The sequence below is a fragment of the Bombina bombina genome, chromosome 6 (genome assembly GCF_027579735.1).
Source record: "Bombina bombina isolate aBomBom1 chromosome 6, aBomBom1.pri, whole genome shotgun sequence".
Classification (NCBI taxonomy): domain Eukaryota; kingdom Metazoa; phylum Chordata; class Amphibia; order Anura; family Bombinatoridae; genus Bombina; species Bombina bombina.
In genome coordinates this window covers 375,240,355-375,261,134 of record NC_069504.1, presented here as the reverse complement: position 1 = coordinate 375,261,134, position 20,780 = coordinate 375,240,355, and the positions used below count along the sequence as shown (strand labels likewise).

At 42.7% G+C, this 20,780-nt stretch overlaps 1 protein-coding gene across 1 annotated transcript in view; it reads left to right on the top strand.

Moving 5' to 3' along the window:
- The window catches only part of LOC128664438 (uncharacterized), a 158,306-nt gene extending 137,840 nt beyond the window's left edge, over window positions 1-20,466 (top strand). Inside the window, exon 4 of the mRNA XM_053719270.1 lies at window positions 15,916-20,466. Within this exon, the coding sequence (XP_053575245.1) occupies window positions 15,916-16,634 (719 nt within the window). The 3' untranslated portion in view covers window positions 16,635-20,466. The remainder of the gene's footprint in view (window positions 1-15,915) is intronic.
- Window positions 20,467-20,780: the final 314 nt, after the last annotated feature.

Sequence of the window (20,780 nt, the reverse complement as noted above, 5' to 3'; positions counted from 1 at the left end):
AAATATTAGTTGTAAAATTACATTTTCCCTTTTATGGAGATACACACACCAATTGCAATATTTGTTGTAATGGAAGCTACACCAAAAATCAATATTCACTTAACTCAAATGGCCATACAATTTCTATTATGTATAACATAAACAAATCATGTAAAACTTTTAATGCAACATATTCTAAAGAAAACCCTATTTAAAGGGACATAAAATTTGACAGTTTGCTAGGGCATTTTATTATTGCACTAGTGCTTGCACAGAAGTGTGTTAGCCTCTTGCAAAAGAGTTAAACTCATAGTCAATGTCAGTTCTGAGAAAGCAATACACATCTGTGCTGACCCAGATGGGCTCAGAGGACATGTTTACTTACAAGCCATTAGTTTATTGCTTTTCTGGAGATGACTTTGACTATGTGCTTAACATTTTGTTGGAGTTAAACACAGTTTTGTGTAAACAATAGCAATATTAAAACTAGCAGCATGCAAGCTCATCAACAACCTGTGCAGCCAGTGGAAGAAAATATAAAATGTAGGTCTTTTTTCCACTACATGAAAAAAATCTTGTGAACTCTGATATTTTTGGTACAAATACACACAGATGTTACATTTATTTTGTTCTGAAATATAAATATAATAGGATGTTGCTCTTAAAGGAAAAAATGGAATGTTGTAGATTATATGTAATCCAGGGGTCAACAAATGTGAACAACAAAAGAACAGATTAACATATTTTAATGTGATGTGTGTGTGTGTGTGTGTGTGTATGTATATATATATATATATATATATACACATACATACATACACACATACATACGTATACATACATACAAACAAATATGCCATGTGAGTGGTTTACACACATACACATTTTACAGCCTTACAGTCTACAAACGTTGTTGTCAAAGTGCCCTAAAGGCTGTAAATCACAATTGGCAGATTGTAATAAAGAGCAGAGCAGCTAGTCCCACATAACCTCCTCACCTCCAAGGCCTTTATAGAACAAAAACATTCATCCTGAAGCAGAATTTTACCCCCTGGCTATCAAAATGCACTACAGCACATAACAAGTGAATACACTGCAACCCTCTCTGGTAGCCAAGGGGTTAAAGTGCTCTGCTTGTTATGTTGTGATTCTAGGCAGCATTAGAAGCCTTGTACAGTCCTAACCTGTTGTTCTGAAGCTTTCATTCCTTCAACAAAAATTGTCTGCTACACATCAGCATGGAGCTTGGCTGTGTGAGGCAACAGAAGTGCATAAAATAAAAGTGAAGCTAAACATGCCTGGCGAAAATGGGAGGGGTTTAGTTTTAATCTTTTCCCCTCTCTCCTTCAAGGCTCCCTCAACTGCTGTAACATATTCCCAATAAAACACTCGACTCTGTAAGCACCTGGCAGCACAATTCTTACTAAAATTAATGCCCTCACAAAAAAATAATAATAATAATAATAATAATAATAATAATATAATGTTATGAATATTATCATTATCATTATTATTATTATTATTATTATTATTTCAGTAGTGTACCTGCAAAGTGTATTATGTGTTTAGACACAATAAATATTATGGAACCTCTATATCATTCTGATAATGTAACTCAATATTTATATAATAGCGGTTACCAACTTTTCAGGGGCAATGTGTGCAATTTAATAACACTCTGAATTATATCATTTGCAAAGGATAATATATATAAAACCTGAATCCTTTTAGTTCTGATTTGTCTATTAATTAAACTGAGACCAGATCAATAAACAAACTTAGTTTATTAAAAGAATTATTAGAAATAATAAGCAATATTTGAATAAAGCAAATCAATAAGCATACATCATTACAATGATTTAATGATTATCAGGTTAAAACTAATGAAAACCATCACTAAATTATTTTATTTGCAGTAACTTGCATGTATAATAGAGAAACAGAAACTTTTGTTATATAAATTCTCAGCATAGCTGGCAAGAATCAGGTAAACTAATAATACTGGCAAACCATAAGAAAATGATATTATTACCAGATTCCTGATTGACCCAGTGTTATTGTTGACAGATAAGACCGGGTTAACAGGAATTACCTAACAAAAATATTTGTGACTATAAAGGGCAAACCAGAATTGATTAACTCACCTGATTCAATAATAAAACTTTGAATATAAATGTAAAGAGCATAAATCATATTAACAAAACTTTTTCATATAGGTTTGTTTCATACTTATCAACATTGTGGGATCCTTCACTGGGGTTCAGTGTAAAAAGACCCTCTTAGGTTACCCCTGGACCCTCTCTTGCCATTATCCTGACTTGTCTATCTGGTCAGCTTAGCCTCCCATCTCCTCTGGATAGGTTGTGGTCATCATGCATGCTCAGTGTGGCCCCTTGTGCCGTCTGCTTGTGTCCCCCTCTCCCCCTTTTGTGGGTGAGTGTGTATTTTATGGAAAGTGCTTAACTCCACCCCAACTGATAAGGTTAGGTTCACATAATTGATTGGCTAACACTAATTACAGATTAATTAACATTTTTGTTAATAAGCTAAAATTTAGCATTTAGAATATTTTTCCCTCGGAAGATGGCACTCGTCACTAAGCTATAACAGACAAATATGTATTTTGTAAATATATTCTGAAAAACAAGTCAGTATCTCTATTTGACTATTAACCAAGGTTGAACCCCACTAATGTTTATAGAACAAGAGAGTTACTGGAACCATGTATGACAAACATGGGGATATCTGTGAATATTTATACCAGTAATATAATGATAGCAATCATGCAGCTATGTTGGGGACCTTGAATTTCATAGTAACAAAACATGGATTATTTTGATAAAGTACAAAAACTTCACAGTAAGCAATTATATACCGACAAGCAGCACTAGCTAATAGCTACATATTAATACTGAAAAATAATATATATGTGTATGTGTACCTGAATATATAAGTAAATACACATGATCAATTGTACCCCTATATTATATAGCACAGACATATGTGATTAATATGCAATATCAAAACGGTGAATTATACTGGACAATTGTCCTGACAAAGTGTTAGAATAAAAATCCGTCTATTCTTCAGTTTACATTGATCTCTATGGGAGAATCCATTACGCGTCCGTGATTACGCTTTGGAAATAAATGCGGTACTCGTATTACCGCGATGCATAACAACGTTCTTTTCAGACTTGTAATACCGACGTTATGAAAAGTGCGCAGTGAAAATAATGCGAACAGCCATTACGCCATAACTTGTAATCTAGCAGAAAGTTGGCAACAGCTAAAAGTAGTTTACGGCTCCAATTTAGTACCAGGTTTTCTTTAAATATTGTGTGCAGTGCATGCAGACAATCTTTTCGTGTATATGTGTAAGTTAATGTTGTTTTAACATTTCCTTTCGATACCGGATTTTTTGAAAATTGCACCATAGCAAGTTTGTTGCTATGGTAACCCAACCTTAAACTATAAAGCCTGGTGCTCCTTTCCTGTGATTGCCTATAGAGAGAAAGACTTGTGAGTTATGTTTGTCACAAATAGATACGTATGTTGAATTTATGAAAAAAAAAATATTTAAGGAAAAAATGTTTTGGTTTTATTACATTTTAAATTTTTTGAATATATGTATTATTAAGTGCTGCCCTAGGCATTGGCATACTTGGAATTTTGGAGGTTTGTGTTTTATTATATTTTTTATGTAAATACATATTGATATTTAAATGGGAAAGAAACTCCAACTAGTCCCATACCTGGGCCAGAAATAAATATTACATATGACAATAAATGTATAAAGTAAACAATTCAATTGTTTGCATGCTTTAATATCTCAATGGGTACTAGTCCTCAATACTCTTATTGTTTCCTCTTTTACATCTATTTGAGAATAACGTAATGTGTGAGACTTTATCGACAGCCTCTGGCAGTGTTTAACCTGTTTGCGCATTCAATGGAAACTGGGTATAATTTTGCGATTTTCGCTTATTTTATTTTCTATGGGATGCATCATTTTTTTCCCCCAGCACTTGCATTTGGTATACTTGTATAATGGCGTTCTTTCTGCTTTTGCAATCTGCAGTGATTTGTTGCTAGGACACCATAGATTCCATTGTCAAACCCGCTTGGACGCTACTCACTGCATTGTAAAAGTTCTATAGTATTGCAGTCATAATACTTTTGAGACCTTCATTTACTTTAAATGCTACACAGCAACAGTTCTTTAGCAAAACTGTAATATATACACTGACCAGCCACTTTATTAGGCACACCTTGCTAGTACCAAGTTGGACCCCCTTTTGCCTTCAGAACTGCCTTAATTCTTTGTGGCATAGATTCAACAAGGTGTTGGAAACATTCCTCAGAGATTTTGGTCCATATTGACATGATAGCATCACGCAGCTGCTGAAGATTTGTCGGCTGCACATCCATGATGCGAATCTCCCGTTCCACCACATCCCAAAGGTGCTCTATTGGATTGAGATCTGGTGACTGTGGAGGCCATTGGAGTACAGTAAACTCATTGTCATGTTCAAGAAACCAGTTTGAGATGATTTGAGCTTTGTAACATGGTGCATTATCCTGCTGGAAGTAGCCATCAGAAGATGGGTACACTGTAGTCATAAAGGGATGGACATGGTCAGCAACAATACTCAGGTAGGCCATGGCATTAAAACAATGCTCAATTGGTACTAAGGGGCCCAAAGTGTGCCAAGAAAATATCCCCCACACCATTACACAACCACCACCACCACCACCAGCCTGAACTGTTGATACAAGGGTGGATGGATGCTGACCCTACCATCTGAATGTCGCAGCTGAAATTGAGACTCATCAGACAAGGCAACGTTTTTCCAATCTTCGATTGTCCAATTTTGGTGAGCATGTGCAAATTGTAGCCTCTGTTTCCTGTTCTTAGCTGACAGGAGTGGCACTCGGTGTGGTCTTCTGCTGCTGTAGCCCATCTGCTTCAAGGTTTGACGTGTTGTGCATTCAGAGATGGTATTCTGCATACCTTGGTTGTAACAAGTGGTTATTTGAGTTACTGTTGCCTTTCTATCATCTCAAACCAGTCTGCCCATTCTCCTCTTACCTCTGACATCAACAAGGCATTTTTCGGCCACACAACTGCCGCTCACTGGATATTTTCTCTTTTTCGGACCATTCTCTGTAAATCCTAGAGATGGTTGTGCGTGAAAATCCCAGTAGATCAGCAGTTTTTTAAATACTCAGACCAGCCCGTCTGGCACCAACAACCATGTCCCGTTCAAAGTCACTTAAATCCCCTTTTTGCCCATTCTGATGCTCGATTTGAACTTCAGCAAGTTGAATTGTCAGCATTGTAGAAATAAAATTAACAATTTTCTCTGCTTATAGAAGTATTCCTGACTACTGAATACAAATTATGTCAGATTCACTAACATTCAGTAGATCATGGCTAGTTCTGAAGATCAACTTGTGTAACATCTCTGGTGTTGGCGTCAATTGGGTTTCTTGAGCGCATTACCTGCTGTTGTGGGCTGAAATTGACTTTGACGGAGCAGAAATATACTTGTGGATTGACAGCTAAATATTTGGTGAGTTGCTATGTAAAGTTTATACATTATAATATATTTGGTATTACAATGGAGTGACCAAATGCCATTTCAATTCCTGGATGGTATCTGTCCCTTTAAATTATTCTGCTTCAGCTTACTCCTTGGCCACTAGAGGGCTCATCCATTCTGTGATTCAAGGTTGATTTTACCTATCTTGCTGCTCTCCCATAAATTTGCTGACCCTTCCCCCATTCAGGTGATCTGTTCCCAGTCTGACTCCTGATAGCCCTATCCAAACCTATGAGTCTTGTAAGCTGCACTCCAAACCAGTCAGTACTCTGATCTGCTATTTCAAGTTTTTGTATCCTGCAACCTCTTAACCAAACCAGTCAGTACTGTAATCTGCTATCCTGTGGCATTGCTATCCTAAGTACCTGAGTATCCTGTGACATTGCTATCCCAAGTACCTGAGTATCCTGTGGCATTGCTATCCCAAGTATCTGAATATTGTGTGGCATTGCTATCCCAAGTACCTGAGTATTCTGTGGCATTGCTATCACAAGTACCTGAGTATCATGTGGCATTGCTATCCCAAGTACCTGAGTATCTTCTGGCATTGCTATCCCAGTTACCTGAGTATCCTGTGGCATTGCTATCCCAGGTACCTACGTATCCTGTTGCATTGATATCCTAAGTACCTGAGTAACCTGTGGCATTGTTATCCTAGGTACCTGAGTATCCTGTGGCATTGCTATCCCAGGTACCTAAGTATCCTGTGGCATTGCTATCCCAAGTACCTGAGTATCCTGTGGCATTGCTATCCCAAGTAACTGAGTATCATGTGGCATTGCTATCCCAAGTATCTGCATATCCTGTGCCATTGCTATCCCAAGAACCTGAGTATCTTGTGGCATTGCTATCCCAAGTACCTGAGTATCATGAGGCATTGCTATCCCAAGTAACTGAGTATCCTGTGACATTGGTATCCCAAGTAACTGAGTATCCTGTGGAATTACTATCCCAAGTAACTGAGAATCCTGTGGCATTGCTATCCCAAGTACCTGAGTATCTTGTGGCATTGCTATCCCAAGTAACTGAGTATCATGTGACATGGATATCCCAAGTAACTGAGTACCCTGTGGCATTGCTATCCCAAGTACCTGAGTATCCTGTGGCATTGCTATCCCAGGTACCTAAGTATCCTGTGACATTGCTACCCCAAGTACCTGAGTATCCTGTGGCATTGATATCCTAAGTACCTTAGTATCCTGTTGCATTGGTATCCTAAGTACCTGAGTAACCTCTGGCATTGTTATCCTAGGTACCTGAGTATCCTGTGGCATTGCTATCCCAGGTACCTAAGTATCCTGTGGCATTGCTATCCCAAGTACCTGAGTATCCTGTGGCATTGCTATCCCAAGTAACTGAGTATCATGTGGCATTGCTATCCCAAGTATCTGCATATCCTGTGCCATTGCTATCCCAAGAACCTGAGTATCTTGTGGCATTGCTATCCCAAGTACCTGAGTATCATGAGGCATTGCTATCCCAAGTAACTGAGTATCCTGTGACATTGGTATCCCAAGTAACTGAGTATCCTGTGCATTGCTATCCCAAGTACCTGAGAATCCTGTGGAATTGCTATCCCAAGTAACTGAGAATCCTGTGGCATTGCTATCCCAAGTACCTGAGTATCTTGTGGCATTGCTATCCCAAGTAACTGAGTATCATGTGACATGGATATCCCAAGTAACTGAGTACCCTGTGGCATTGCTATCCCAAGTACCTGAGAATCCTGTGGAATTGCTATCCCAAGTAACTGAGAATTCTGTGGCATTGCTATCCCAAGTAACTGAGTATCATGTGACATGGATATCCCAAGTAACTGAGTATCCTGTCCATTGCTATCCCAAGTACCTGAGAATCCTGTGGAATTGCTATCCCAAGTAACTGAGAATCCTGTGGCATTGCTATCCCAAGTACCTGAGTATCTTGTGGCATTGCTATCCCAAGTAACTGAGTATTATGTGACATGGATATCCCAAGTAACTGAGTACCCTGTGGCATTGCTATCCCAAGTACCTGAGTATCCTGTGGCATTGCTATCCCAGGTACCTAAGTATCCTGTGGCATTGCTATCCCAGGTACCTGAGTATCCTGTGAGATTGCTATCCTAAGTACCTGAGTATCCTGTGAGATTGCTACACCAAGTACCTGAGTATCCTGTGGCATTGCTATCCCAAGTACCTGAGTATCCTGTGGCATTGCTACCCCAGGTACCTGAGTATCCTGTGGCATTGCTATGCCAGGTACCTGAGTATCCTGTGGCATTGTAATGCCAGGTACCTGAGTATTCTGTAGCATTGCTATGCCAGGTACCTGAGTATTCTGTGGTATTGCTATCCCAAGTACCTGAGTATCCTGTGACATTGCTATCCAAAGTACCTGAGTATCCTGTGGCATTGCTATCCTAGGTACCTGAGTATCCTGTAGCATTGCTATCCTAAGTACCTGAGTACCATGTGGCATTGCTACCCCAAGCACCTGAGTATCCTGTGGCATTGATATCCTATGTACCTGAGTATAATGTGGCATTGCTATCCCAAGTATCTGAATATCCTTTGGCATTGCTATCCCAAGAACCTGAGTATCTTGTGGCATTGCTATCCCAAGTACCTGAGTACCTTGTGGCATTGCTATCCCAAGTACCTGAGTATCCTGTGGCATTGCTATCCCAAGTAACTGAGTATTCTGTGGCATTGCTATCCCTAGTAACTTAGTATCCTGTGGCAATGCTATCCCAAGTACCTGAGTATCTTGTGGCATTGCTATCCCACGTAACTGAGTATCCTGTGACATTGATATCCCAAGTAACTGAGTATCCTGTGGCATTGCTATCCCAAGTATCTGAGTATCCTGTGGCATTGCTATCCCAAGTAACTTCGTATCCTGTGGCATTGCTATCCCAAGTACCTGAGTATCTTGTGGCATTGCTATCGAAAGTTACTGAGTATCCTGTTACATTGATATGCCAAGTAACTGAGTATCCTGTGGCATTGCTATCCCAAGTAACTGAGTATTCTGTGGCATTGTTATCCCAAGTAACTGAGTATTCTGTGGCATTGCTATCCCAAGTAACTGAGTATTCTGTGGCATTGCTATCCCAAGTACCTGAATATCCTGTGGCATTGCTACCCCAGGCACCTGAGTATCCTGTGGCATTGCTATGCCAGGTACCTGAGTATCCTGTGGCATTGCTATCCCAGGTACCAAAGTATCCTCTGGCATTGCTATCCCAGTTACCTGAGTATCCTGTGGCATTGCTATACCAAGTACCTGAGTATCCTGTGGCATTGCTATCCCAGGTACCTAAGTATCCTGTGGCATTGATATCCTAAGTACCTGAGTATCATGTGGCAATGTTATCCCAAGTACCTGAGTATCCTGTGAGATTGCTATCCTAAGTACCTGAGTATTCTGTGGCATTGCTATCCCAAGTACCTGAGTATCCTGTGGCATTGCTATCCCAAGTACCTGAGTATCCTGTGGCATTGCTACCCCAGGTACCTGAGTATCCTGTGGCATTGCTATGATAGGTACCTGAGTATCCTGTGACATTGCTATCCCAAGTACCTTAGTATCCTGTGGCATTGCTATCCTAGGTACCTGAGTATCCTGTAGCATTGCTATCCCAGGTACCTAAGTATCCTGTGGCATTGATATCCTAAGTACCTGAGTATCATGTGGCAATGTTATCCCAAGTACCTGAGTATCCTGTGAGATTGCTATCCTAAGTACCTGAGTATTCTGTGGCATTGCTATCCCAAGTACCTGAGTATCCTGTGGCATTGCTATCCCAAGTACCTGAGTATCCTGTGGCATTGCTACCCCAGGTACCTGAGTGTCCTGTGGCATTGCTATGATAGGTACCTGAGTATCCTGTGACATTGCTATCCCAAGTACCTTAGTATCCTGTGGCATTGCTATCCTAGGTACCTGAGTATCCTGTAGCATTGCTATCCCAGGTACCTGAGTATTATGTGGCATTGCTACCCCAAGTCCCTGAGTATCATGTGACATGGGCTACCCCAAGTCCCTGAGTATCCTGTGGCATTGATATCCTAAGTACCTTAGTATCCTGTTGCATTGATATCCTAAGTACCTGAGTAACCTGTGGCATTGTTATCCTAGCTACCTGAGTATCCTGGGGCATTGCTATCCCAGGTACCTAAGTATCCTGTGGCATTGCTATCCCAAGTACCTGAGTATCCTGTGGCATTGCTATCCCAAGTAACTGAGTATCATGTGGCATTGCTATCCCAAGTATTGCATATCCTATGCCATTGCTATCCCAAGAACCTGAGTAATCTTGTGGCATTGCTATCCCAAGTACTTGAGTATCTTGTGGCATTGCTAGCCCACGTACCTGAGTATCATGAGGCATTGCTATCCCAAGTAACTGAGTATCCTGTGACATTGGTATCCCAAGTAACTGAGTATCCTGTGCATTGCTATCCCAAGTACCTGAGTATCCTGTGGCATTGCTATCACAAGTAACTGAGTATCCTGTGGCATTGCTATCCCAAGTAACTGAGAATCCTGTGGCATTGCTATCCCAAGTACCTGAGTATCTTGTGGCATTGCTATCTCAAGTAACTGAGTATCCTGTGACATGGATATCCCAAGTAACTGAGTACCCTGTGGCATTGCTATCCCAAGTACCTGAGTATCCTGTGGCATTGCTATCCCAGGTACCTAAGTATCCTGTGGCATTGCTATCCCAGGTACCTGAGTATCCTGTGAGATTGCTATCCTAAGTACCTGAGTATCCTGTGAGATTGCTACACCAAGTACCTGAGTATCCTGTGGCATTACTATCCCAAGTACCTGAGTATCCTGTGGCATTGCTACCCCAGGTACCTGAGTATCCTGTGGCATTGTAATGCCAGGTACCTGAGTATTCTGTAGCATTGCTATGCCAGGTACCTGAGTATTCTTTGGTATTGCTATCCCAAGTACCTGAGTATCCTGTGACATTGCTATCCCAAGTACCTGAGTATCCTGTGGCATTGCTATCCTAGGTACCTGAGTATCCTGTAGCATTGCTATCCTAAGTACCTGAGTACCATGTCGCATTGCTACCCCAAGTACCTGAGTATCCTGTGGCATTGATATCATAAGTACCTGAGTATCATGTGGCATTGCTATCCCAAGTATCTGAATATCCTTTGGCATTGCTATCCCAAGAACCTGAGTATCTTGTGGCATTGCTATCCCAAGTACCTGAGTATCTTGTGGCATTGCTATCCCAAGTACCTGAGTATCCTGTGGCATTGCTATCCCAAGTAACTGAGTATTCTGTGGCATTGCTATCACTAGTAACTTAGTATCCTGTGGCAATGCTATCCCAAGTACCTGAGTATCTTGTGGCATTGCTATCCCAAGTAACTGAGTATCCTGTGACATTGATATCTCAAGTAACTGAGTACCCTGTGGCATTGCTATCCCAAGTACCTGAGTATCCTGTGGCATTGCTATCCCAAGTAACTGAGTATTCTGTGGCATTGCTATCCCAAGTAACTTCGTATCCTGTGGCATTGCTATCCCAAGTACCTGAGTATCTTGTGGCATTGCTATCGAAAGTAACTGAGTATCCTGTTACATTGATATGCCAAGTAACTGAGTATCCTGTGGCATTGCTATCACAAGTAACTGAGTAATCTTGTGGCATTGCTATCCCAAGTACTTGAGTATCTTGTGGCATTGCTAGCCCAAGTACCTGAGTATCATGAGGCATTGCTATCCCAAGTAACTGAGTATCCTGTGCATTGCTATCCCAAGTACCTGAGTATCCTGTGGCATTGCTATCCCAAGTAACTGAGTATCCTGTGGCATTGCTATCCCAAGTAACTGAGAATCCTGTGGCATTGCTATCCCAAGTACCTGAGTATCTTGTGGCATTGCTATCCCAAGTAACTGAGTATCCTGTGACATGGATATCCCAAGTAACTGAGTACCCTGTGGCATTGCTATCCCAAGTACCTGAGTATCCTGTGGCATTGCTATCCCAGGTACCTAAGTATCCTGTGGCATTGCTATCCCAGGTACCTGAGTATCCTGTGAGATTGCTATCCTAAGTACCTGAGTATCCTGTGAGATTGCTACACCAAGTACCTGAGTATCCTGTGGCATTACTATCCCAAGTACCTGAGTATCCTGTGGCATTGCTACCCCAGGTACCTGAGTATCCTGTGTCATTGCTATGCCAGGTACCTGAGTATCCTGTGGCATTGTAATGCCAGGTACCTGAGTATTCTGTAGCATTGCTATGCCAGGTACCTGAGTATTCTTTGGTATTGCTATCCCAAGTACCTGAGTATCCTGTGACATTGCTATCCCAAGTACCTGAGTATCCTGTGGCATTGCTATCCTAGGTACCTGAGTATCCTGTAGCATTGCTATCCTAAGTACCTGAGTACCATGTGGCATTGCTACCCCAAGTACCTGAGTATCCTGTGGCATTGATATCCTAAGTACCTGAGTATTATGTGGCATTGCTATCCCAAGTATCTGAATATCCTTTGGCATTGCTATCCCAAGAACCTGAGTATCTTGTGGCATTGCTATCCCAAGTACCTGAGTATCTTGTGGCATTGCTATCCCAAGTACCTGAGTATCCTGTGGCATTGCTATCCCAAGTAACTGAGTATTCTGTGGCATTGCTATCACTAGTAACTTAGTATCCTGTGGCAATGCTATCCCAAGTACCTGAGTATCTTGTGGCATTGCTATCCCAAGTAACTGAGTATCCTGTGACATTGATATCTCAAGTAACTGAGTACCCTGTGGCATTGCTATCCCAAGTACCTGAGTATCCTGTGGCATTGCTATCCCAAGTAACTGAGTATTCTGTGGCATTGCTATCCCAAGTAACTTCGTATCCTGTGGCATTGCTATCCCAAGTACCTGAGTATCTTGTGGCATTGCTATCGAAAGTAACTGAGTATCCTGTTACATTGATATGCCAAGTAACTGAGTATCCTGTGGCATTGCTATCACAAGTAACTGAGTATTCTGTGGCATTGTTATCCCAAGTAACTGAGTATTCTGTGGCATTACTATCCCAAGTAACTGAGTATTCTGTGGCATTGCTATCCCAAGTACCTGAATATCCTGTGGCATTGCTACCCCAGGTACCTGAGTATCCTGTGGCATTGCTATGCCAGGTACCTGAGTATCCTGTGGCATTGCTATGCCAGGTACCTGAGTATCCTGTGGCATTCCTAACCCAAATACCTGAGTATCCTGTGACATTGCTATCCCAAGTACCTGAGTATCCTGTGACATTGCTATCCCAAGTACCTGAGTATGCTGTGGCATTGCTACCCTAGGTACCTGAGTATCCTGTATCATTGCTATCCTAAGTACCTGAGTATCATGTGGCATTGCTACCCCAAGTACCTGAATATCCTGTGACATTGATGTGCCAAGTAACTGAGTATCCTGTGGCATTGCTATCCCAAGTAACTGAGTATTCTGTGGCATTGCTATCCCAAGTAAATGAGTATCCTGTGGCATTGCTATCCCAAGTACCTGAGTATCCTGTGACATTGATATCCCAGGTAACTGAGTATCCTGTGGCATTGCTATCCCAAGTAACTGAGTATTCTGTGGCATTGCTATCCCAAGTAACCGAGTATCCTGTGGCATTGCTATCAAAAGTAACTGAGTATTATGTGGCATTGCTATTCCAAGTAACTGAGTATCATGTGGTATTGCTATCCCAAGTAACTGAGAATGCTGTGGCATTGCTATCCCAAATAACTGAGTATTCACAACAAAAAGGTTTAGATACACTATCTGTGACGAGAAAGTAGGTTAAAGGGACAGTCTACGCCAGAGTTTTCATTGTTTTGAAAAGATATATAATCCCTTTATTACCCATTTCTTAATTTTGCATAACCAACACGTTTTACCTCTTTGATTACCTTGTATCTAAACCTCTGCAAACTGCCCCATTATTTCAGTTCTTTTGACAGACTTGCATTTTAGCCAATCAGTGCTGACTCCTAGGTAACTCCACGTGCGTGAGCACAGTGTTATCTATATGACACACATGAACTAACACCCTCTAGTGGTGAAAAACTGTTAAAATGCTTTCAGATAAGTATCCTGTGACATTGATACTCCAAGTAACTGAGTATCCTGTGGCATTGCTATCCCAAGTACCTGAGTATCCTGTGGCATTGCTATCCCAAGTAACTGAGTATCCTGTGGCATTGCTATCCCAAGTACCTGAGTATCTTGTGGCATTGCTATCCCAAGTAACTGAGTATCCTGTGACATTGATATGCAAAGTAACTGAGTATCCTGTGGCATTGCTATCCCATGTACCTGAGTATCCTGTGGCATTGCTATCCCAAGTAACTGAGTATCCTGTGGCATTGCTATCCCAAGTACCTGAGTATCCTGTGACATTGATATCCCAGGTAACTGAGTATCCTGTGGCATTGCTATCCCAAGTAACTGAGTATCCTGTGGCATTTATATCCTATGTACCTGAGTATCCTGTGGAATTGCTATCCCAAGTACTTGAGTATCCTGTGGCATTGGACCTTGCTTCTGTTTGCTATATGACTGTTCTTAGTTTGTTTGTGTTTTCAATGAAGCTGTGTTCTGCTGCATCATTATGCCTAGACTGAATTATTCTAAGGTAAAATAAGCTATTCTGTTTCCTGAACCTAGCACCACGCCTGAGCTCCAACCTGAACACTCCTTATATGTAAAACCAAGTTAAATCGCTGTCATAACAGACTGCTGAGATATTTGAAGTGATACAATTGTCCACGTAATATACCTAAGGGCAGCTGTGATTTACATTCATACTTAAGAGCAATGTCCATTGATTACTTTAAGGGGGAAGTCTACTCCAAAAAATGTTATTTTTAAAAGATAGATAACCCCTTTATTGCCCATTCCCCAATTTTGCATAACCAGCACGGTTATATTAATACACTTTGTACCTCTGTAATTACCTTGAATCTAAGCCTCTGCAGACTGCCCCTTAATTTCAGTTCTTTTGACAGACTTGCATTTTAACCAATCAGTGCTAACTCATGAATAACGGAAGTGAACACAATATTATCTATATGACATGCATGAACTAGCGCTATCTAGCTGTGAAAAACTGTCAAAAGGCAGCCTTCAAGGACTTAGAAATTAGCATATGAGCCTACCTAGGTTTAGCGTTCAACAAAAAATACCAATAGAACCAAGCACATTTGATAATAAAAGTAAATTGGAAGGTTGCTTAAAATTCCATGCCCCTTTCTGAATCGTAAAAATTTAATTTTGACATGACTATCCCTTTAACTCAATATTAGCTTAAATTTTAGTTGTGTGGTCAGTAAAATCAGCCGGCAGGTGTATCCATTAAAATGGTCCAAGGGAGAATACTGCTTTCTATGAAATTCACCACAAAAAAGGCTTAGATCCACTATCTGTGACAATAAAGTTGGTTAAAGGGACAGTCTACACCAGAATTTTCATTGTTTTAAAAGATAGATAATCCCTTTATTACTCATTCCCTAATTTTGCATAACCAACACGTTTTACCTCTTTGATTACCTTGTATCTAAACCTCTGCAAACTGCCCAATTATTTCAGTTCTTTTGACAGACTTGCATTTTAGCCAATCAGTGCTGACTCCTAGGTAACTCCACGTGCGTGAGCACAGTGTTATCTATATGACACACATGAATTAACACCCTCTAGTGGTGAAAAACTGTTAAAATGCTTTCAGATAAGAGGCCCGTCTTCAAGGTCTAAGAAATTAGCATATGAACCTCCTAGGTTTAGTTTCAACTAAAAATACCAAGAGAACAAAGCAAAATTGGTGATAAAAGTAAATTGGAAAGTTGTTTAAAATTGCATGCCCTATTTGAATCATGAAAGTTTATTTTGGACTAGAGTGCAGCTTGTGGAGTATGAGAACTTGTGCACTGTGAGGTAAAACAAATTATATTTGATATTTTGGAAGATAACAATATATTCTTTTAAGCTTCCATCAGTAGTCTAAAGGCACAAATCTTGTATGAAATGGATACATCTATATATGGGTACAGTTCTTGATGTTAGAGTGAGAGAATGTCTGTTTTGAGGTATAGTTCCTATGGAAGCTTTGTGCCTGTCTAAAGAGAATTCAATAGAAGAAAAGTGTAGGACCTATTTAGGTACGAAACAAATTAAGGGGGAATTTATGCTGAAGGAAGGAAAGAGTGGAAAGGGTTAAATGGGAAGTGTAGTTTGCTGACAGTGAGGGAATAAGGGGAGGAGATTCAGAAGTGATAAAAGGAAAGTAAAACAGAAAGTAAATCACTAACCTGTTTTTTGTCTTGCAGCTAACATCATGGAGAGATCCAAACGTTTTTCTGGGGCTACAGGGAGGTTTGATGAAGAGGAAAATCTATCAGGAAAGAAGAGGAGGACAGCAGTTGCATCAGCTGGTGATACAGTGGTTGTCTGTGACCCCTCTATTAGTTCTACACTGACTTCTATATCTGTCTCTATCCCTTCCCCTGCAGTATCATCTGCTGCTGGGGCCTTTCCTGTAGCTGCTGATTTTCTGCCTATTTACTCTATCCCTGTCACTAGTTCTTCTCCCGGTCCTATTTTTTCTGCCCCTGTCTCCCTTCCTAGTCTTGTCACTTCTGCTTATGTCTCTTTCCCTTATCTGCCTCTAACTTTAAAGCCTCTTGATTTTCCCACCCGCTTTTCTTTCCCTACTGGGGCCGGTCTGTCCCTCTCTGCCCCTAGCTTTTTTCCTCCTCAGTCGCTGGGGGCATCATTTGCCTCTGACCCTGGGAGGAAGCCAGCAGACGATCTGCTGCTGCAATCACAGCGGAGCCCGGTGAGATCCCCTTCACCTGCGGTTATCTTCTGGCCGCATGGCATGGAGGGTGGCCCTGGTGCTCCGTTTATGGAGCCACATGGCCTCCGGCGTCTCCCTTCTCCTGTGCCTGGTCCCGCGCGCGCCTGGCTTAGCTCCGCCCACCTCTGTCCCGGCCGCCATTTTGGTTCCGGGGGCATTGAGCAATCAGCATGTGGATGCGGCGGCTGAGGCAGGCGTTAGCATGGGTCCGGTCGCAGGAGAAGCAGGACCTGCTAAGGTAAAGGGAGCACCCCAAAGCAGCAGGGGGTCCCACGGGTCTCTTACCCGTCCCGAAGGGGGGAGGAATCTGGTTAATGATAGGGGGGGGGCGGGGTCGGGGTAATAAAGGGGGTGGGAGAGCTGTGAAGGCTGTCGCAGGCCGTAAAACTGCTTTTCCAGGCGTAGATAAGCCTGTTTTCCCTAGACAACGACCATTTAAAGGGACAGTAGGAACATTTGTAAGAGCTGTGAGGGATGTCGCAGGTGAAAAAAATACTTTAACAAGCGTAGATAGGGCTGTTCCCCATAGGCAACGAACACTTACAGGGCCAGTAGGAACATTGATAAGAGCTGTGAGGGGTGTCGCAGGTAGAAAAAATGCTTTACCAGGCGTAGATAAGCCTGTTTCCCCTAGGCAACGAACACTTAAAGGGCCAGTAGGAACATTGATAAGAGCTGTGGGGGGTGTCACAGGTAGAAAAAATGCTTTACCAGGCGTAGATAAGCCTGTTTCCCCTAGACAACGAGCATTTAAAGGGCCAGTAGGATCATTGTTAACGCTTAATAGAGGATTCGCACACATTAGGCTAGGGCATATGCATTTAAGGTCTAGCTTTAGGAAAAGGCTGTTAGCTAGGAATATGGTTGGGGATCAAAATGTTGGGGCCAGGTTTACTGAGGTGGAGGCTGGGGGGTCCGTTGGGACACCTGTTTCTGTCTGTGGTGCTCCCTCTGTCTTTTCTGTTTCACAGGTTGAAAATAATAGGAGTGCAATGGGGGCGTCGGAAGGCAGTCCAGCGGCCGGTGAGCTGGTTATGGTGGGTGCATTTGAATCCTCGCAGACCGGGATGGCGGCAGCCGGAGTGGTATCGGGAGCTGGAAACGGTGAGCTTGCACTTTCACAGCACACTAGCAGGGTTTTGCGGGAAAGGGCTCACACACCAATGAAACTTGGGGCAATTTTCGGAGCGCTTAGGGATTACCCTGATAGGGAGATGGCGGAATTTTTACAGGCAGGTTTAGCTTATGGTTTTAGAATACCAGTTAGGAAATTAGTTTGCCCCCCATTTGCGGTTCGCAATTTAAAATCAGCGTGCCAGTTTCCGGAAGTCTTGCAAGAAACGATAGATAAGGAGGTTAGATTAGGTAGAATGGCGGGACCTTTTTTGTCCCCTCCGCTGGAAAATTTGGTGGTGTCCCCATTGGGCATTGTGCCCAAGAAGGAACCGGGGAAGTTTAGACTAATTCAGCATCTGTCACACCCGAAAGGGAATTCGGTGAATGATGCGCTGGATGAGGCTGACACGTCAGTGGCCTATCAATCCTTTGAATCGGCATTAGCTATTGTAAGGAGTTTAGGGGGGAAGGCAGAGATGGCTAAAGTGGACATCGAATCTGCATTTCGGCTTTTACCGATACATCCAGATAGTTTTCATTTGATGGGTTGCAGGGCGGGGGGACGGTACTATGTGGACCGCTGCCTGCCGATGGGATGTGCCATCTCTTGTGCATATTTTGAACGCTTTAGTTCATTTCTTCATTGGGCAGTAGTACGCAGGTCTGGCCTAGGTCAGGCGGCTCATTACCTGGACGACTTTCTGTTCTTAGGGTCTGCCGGGTCTGGCGAATGCGCTTACATCTTAGGGACGATGCAATCTCTGATGGCAGAGTTTGGGGTTCCTTTAGCTAGTGAAAAAACGGAGGGTCCATCTACATGCCTGGTTTTCCTGGGCATTGAGGTGGATACAGTGGCTAAGGAGTGTAGACTTCCGCTGGAGAAGATCCGGGCTGCCAATGCGTGCATTTCGGTTTTCCTGGAGACAGGTCATGCTACCTTAAGAGAGTTTCAATCATTGTTGGGTACGCTAAATTTTGCTACTAGAGTCATGCCTATGGGTAAGGTATTTAACCGTAGGATGGAGGCTGCTACAAGGGGTTTAACCCACCCGAGGGCACGTATCAGGTTATCTAAGGCAATGATTGCTGATTTGCGTGTATGGTTGTGCTTTTTGAAAGACTTTAATGGGGTTAGGATCTGGAGGGCTCCTCCGGTTTCCAGTAGAGGGTTACATCTGTACACGGACGCTGCGGGTAGTGCAGGTTTTGGGGCATATTTTGATGGCATGTGGTGTTCTTCACCTTGGCCGCAGGATTGGTGCAGCGCAGGTTTAGTTAGGAATTTGACCCTCTTGGAGTTATTCCCTATCTTAGTTGCTGTTGAGTTATGGTGGGAAAAGTTACAGAATAGAGCGGTAGTTTTTTGGTGCGACAATCAAAGCGTGGTTTATGCTATTAATGGGCTTTCCGCTAGTTCTCCACCCGTGGTGAATGTTCTAAGGCAGTTAGTGCTTAGATGTTGAGGCATAACATTGTGTTTAGCGCTAGGCATGTCCCAGGGGTTCAGAATGAGATTGCCGATGCTCTTTCTCGGTTTAAGTGGGAGAAGTTTTGGGAACTAGCACCAGAGGCAGAGGTCAGGGGTAATGAGTGTCCAACATATCTCTGGCAGGTGGTGAGTGCGGGGGAGCTGTGCTAAGGCTGTTGAAGGGTGTGCTAGTACCTAGGTCTGGGTGGACATACAGTGTAGCTTGGCGTGAGTGGGGTACCTTTTAAAAGCTCTTTGAAGTGATTGGGTAGGGTAATACTAAACTTCTCTGGGAACAGGTTTAGTGAGGGGACACGTTAGATTAGTTGAACAGGCAGTTCCAGTGTTTGTGGATAGATCTAAAACAGAGCAGGTGAGGAGGGTGGATGGTCCAATTTGCAATCGCAGGCGGGGCCATCAATATGCGCAGTTTTGTTTAAAAAAAAAAAAGAGAGGCAATCAGGCAGGGGGTAGATGGGTGGTTCTAGTGCAAGGGGATGGGTTCCTTTTATCATCAGTTTCAGGTTAAAAAACGGAGGGGGAGATCAAGGCTATGGGGCGTTGGTCTGAGGGGCAGTTGAAGAAATATATCAGGCCTTTGAAGCAGTGGTAGGTTGGAGGGAGCGCTAGTGGTTTATCAAAGGTTAGCGGTTGTGATGCTTTAGAATTTGGGGTGGCCTGGACCCTATTGGTGGTTGGTGGTTTTGCAGGTCAGAAGATGGGATGCAGAAGAATTTGGATGGTGGGCCACTCATATAAGTTGGGAGGCCATTCGGGCAGCATCCCTGACAGTGGTCAGCAGTTAGGTTTATTGGCTGAAGAAGTGTCAATTAGGTGGTTGGTTTGGAGGGGCGTGTTGTGGTAACATCTGCCCGAGTTGGTTTCTGAAGCCAGAAGGTGATGGGGCAGGCCTCATGTTAGGCTCCTAAAGGGTTTCCGATTGAGGAGGAAACTACATGGGGTGGTCAGTAAGAAGGTGCTGACCTCAAGGGGGAAGGTGGTTATGCATGACAATAGTCGTATTGATCATGGTGGATTGTTTAGAGGAATTAATTGGTTCCTGGAAAATATTAGGCAGGTCCTGGCTTCAGGTGAGGATTGGTGGGACAAGAGTACCGTGTCCTCTTTTGGGGTGGCGGAAAGGGGTGTGGCAACAAGGATATTTCTTAGGACAAAGATAGAGGGAAGGGACAGTGAGCGTTGAGGACCCTAGTCGCTGAGGGGCTAGGGATTGGTCGGCTCGCTGGGCGATCTTCCTTGAGCGAACAAGTAGGCGGAATGAGGGCGTCCTCATTCCCAGGGCGGCCACACCCCTTAGTGGGTTGTTAGGACAGGGTATCTTGCCAGCTAGTAGCAGTTGTTATTTATTCAATTAGTTAATTCTGTTAATAAAGCAACCCCTCCCCCCGTTGGGGGAGGTTGGTTTTTTCTTCCCAACCCTGAGTGTTGTGTCTTTATTTAGGGGTATGGGTTATTAAGTTGTTGGCTTGTGTATTATTCTTGTATGGATTCAGGTAAGAAATTTATCCCCTTAGAAAAGTGTAGGACCTATTTAGGGACGAAACAAATTAAGGGGGAATTTATGCTGAAGGAAGGAAAGAGTGGGAAGGGTTAAATGGGAAGTGTAGTTTGCTGACAGTGAGGGAATAAGGGGAGGAGATTCAGAAGTGATAAAAGGAAAGTAAAACAGAAAGTAAATCACTAACCTGTTTTTTGTCTTCCCTCCCAGCCCTCCCTGTGGTTTATGTCAT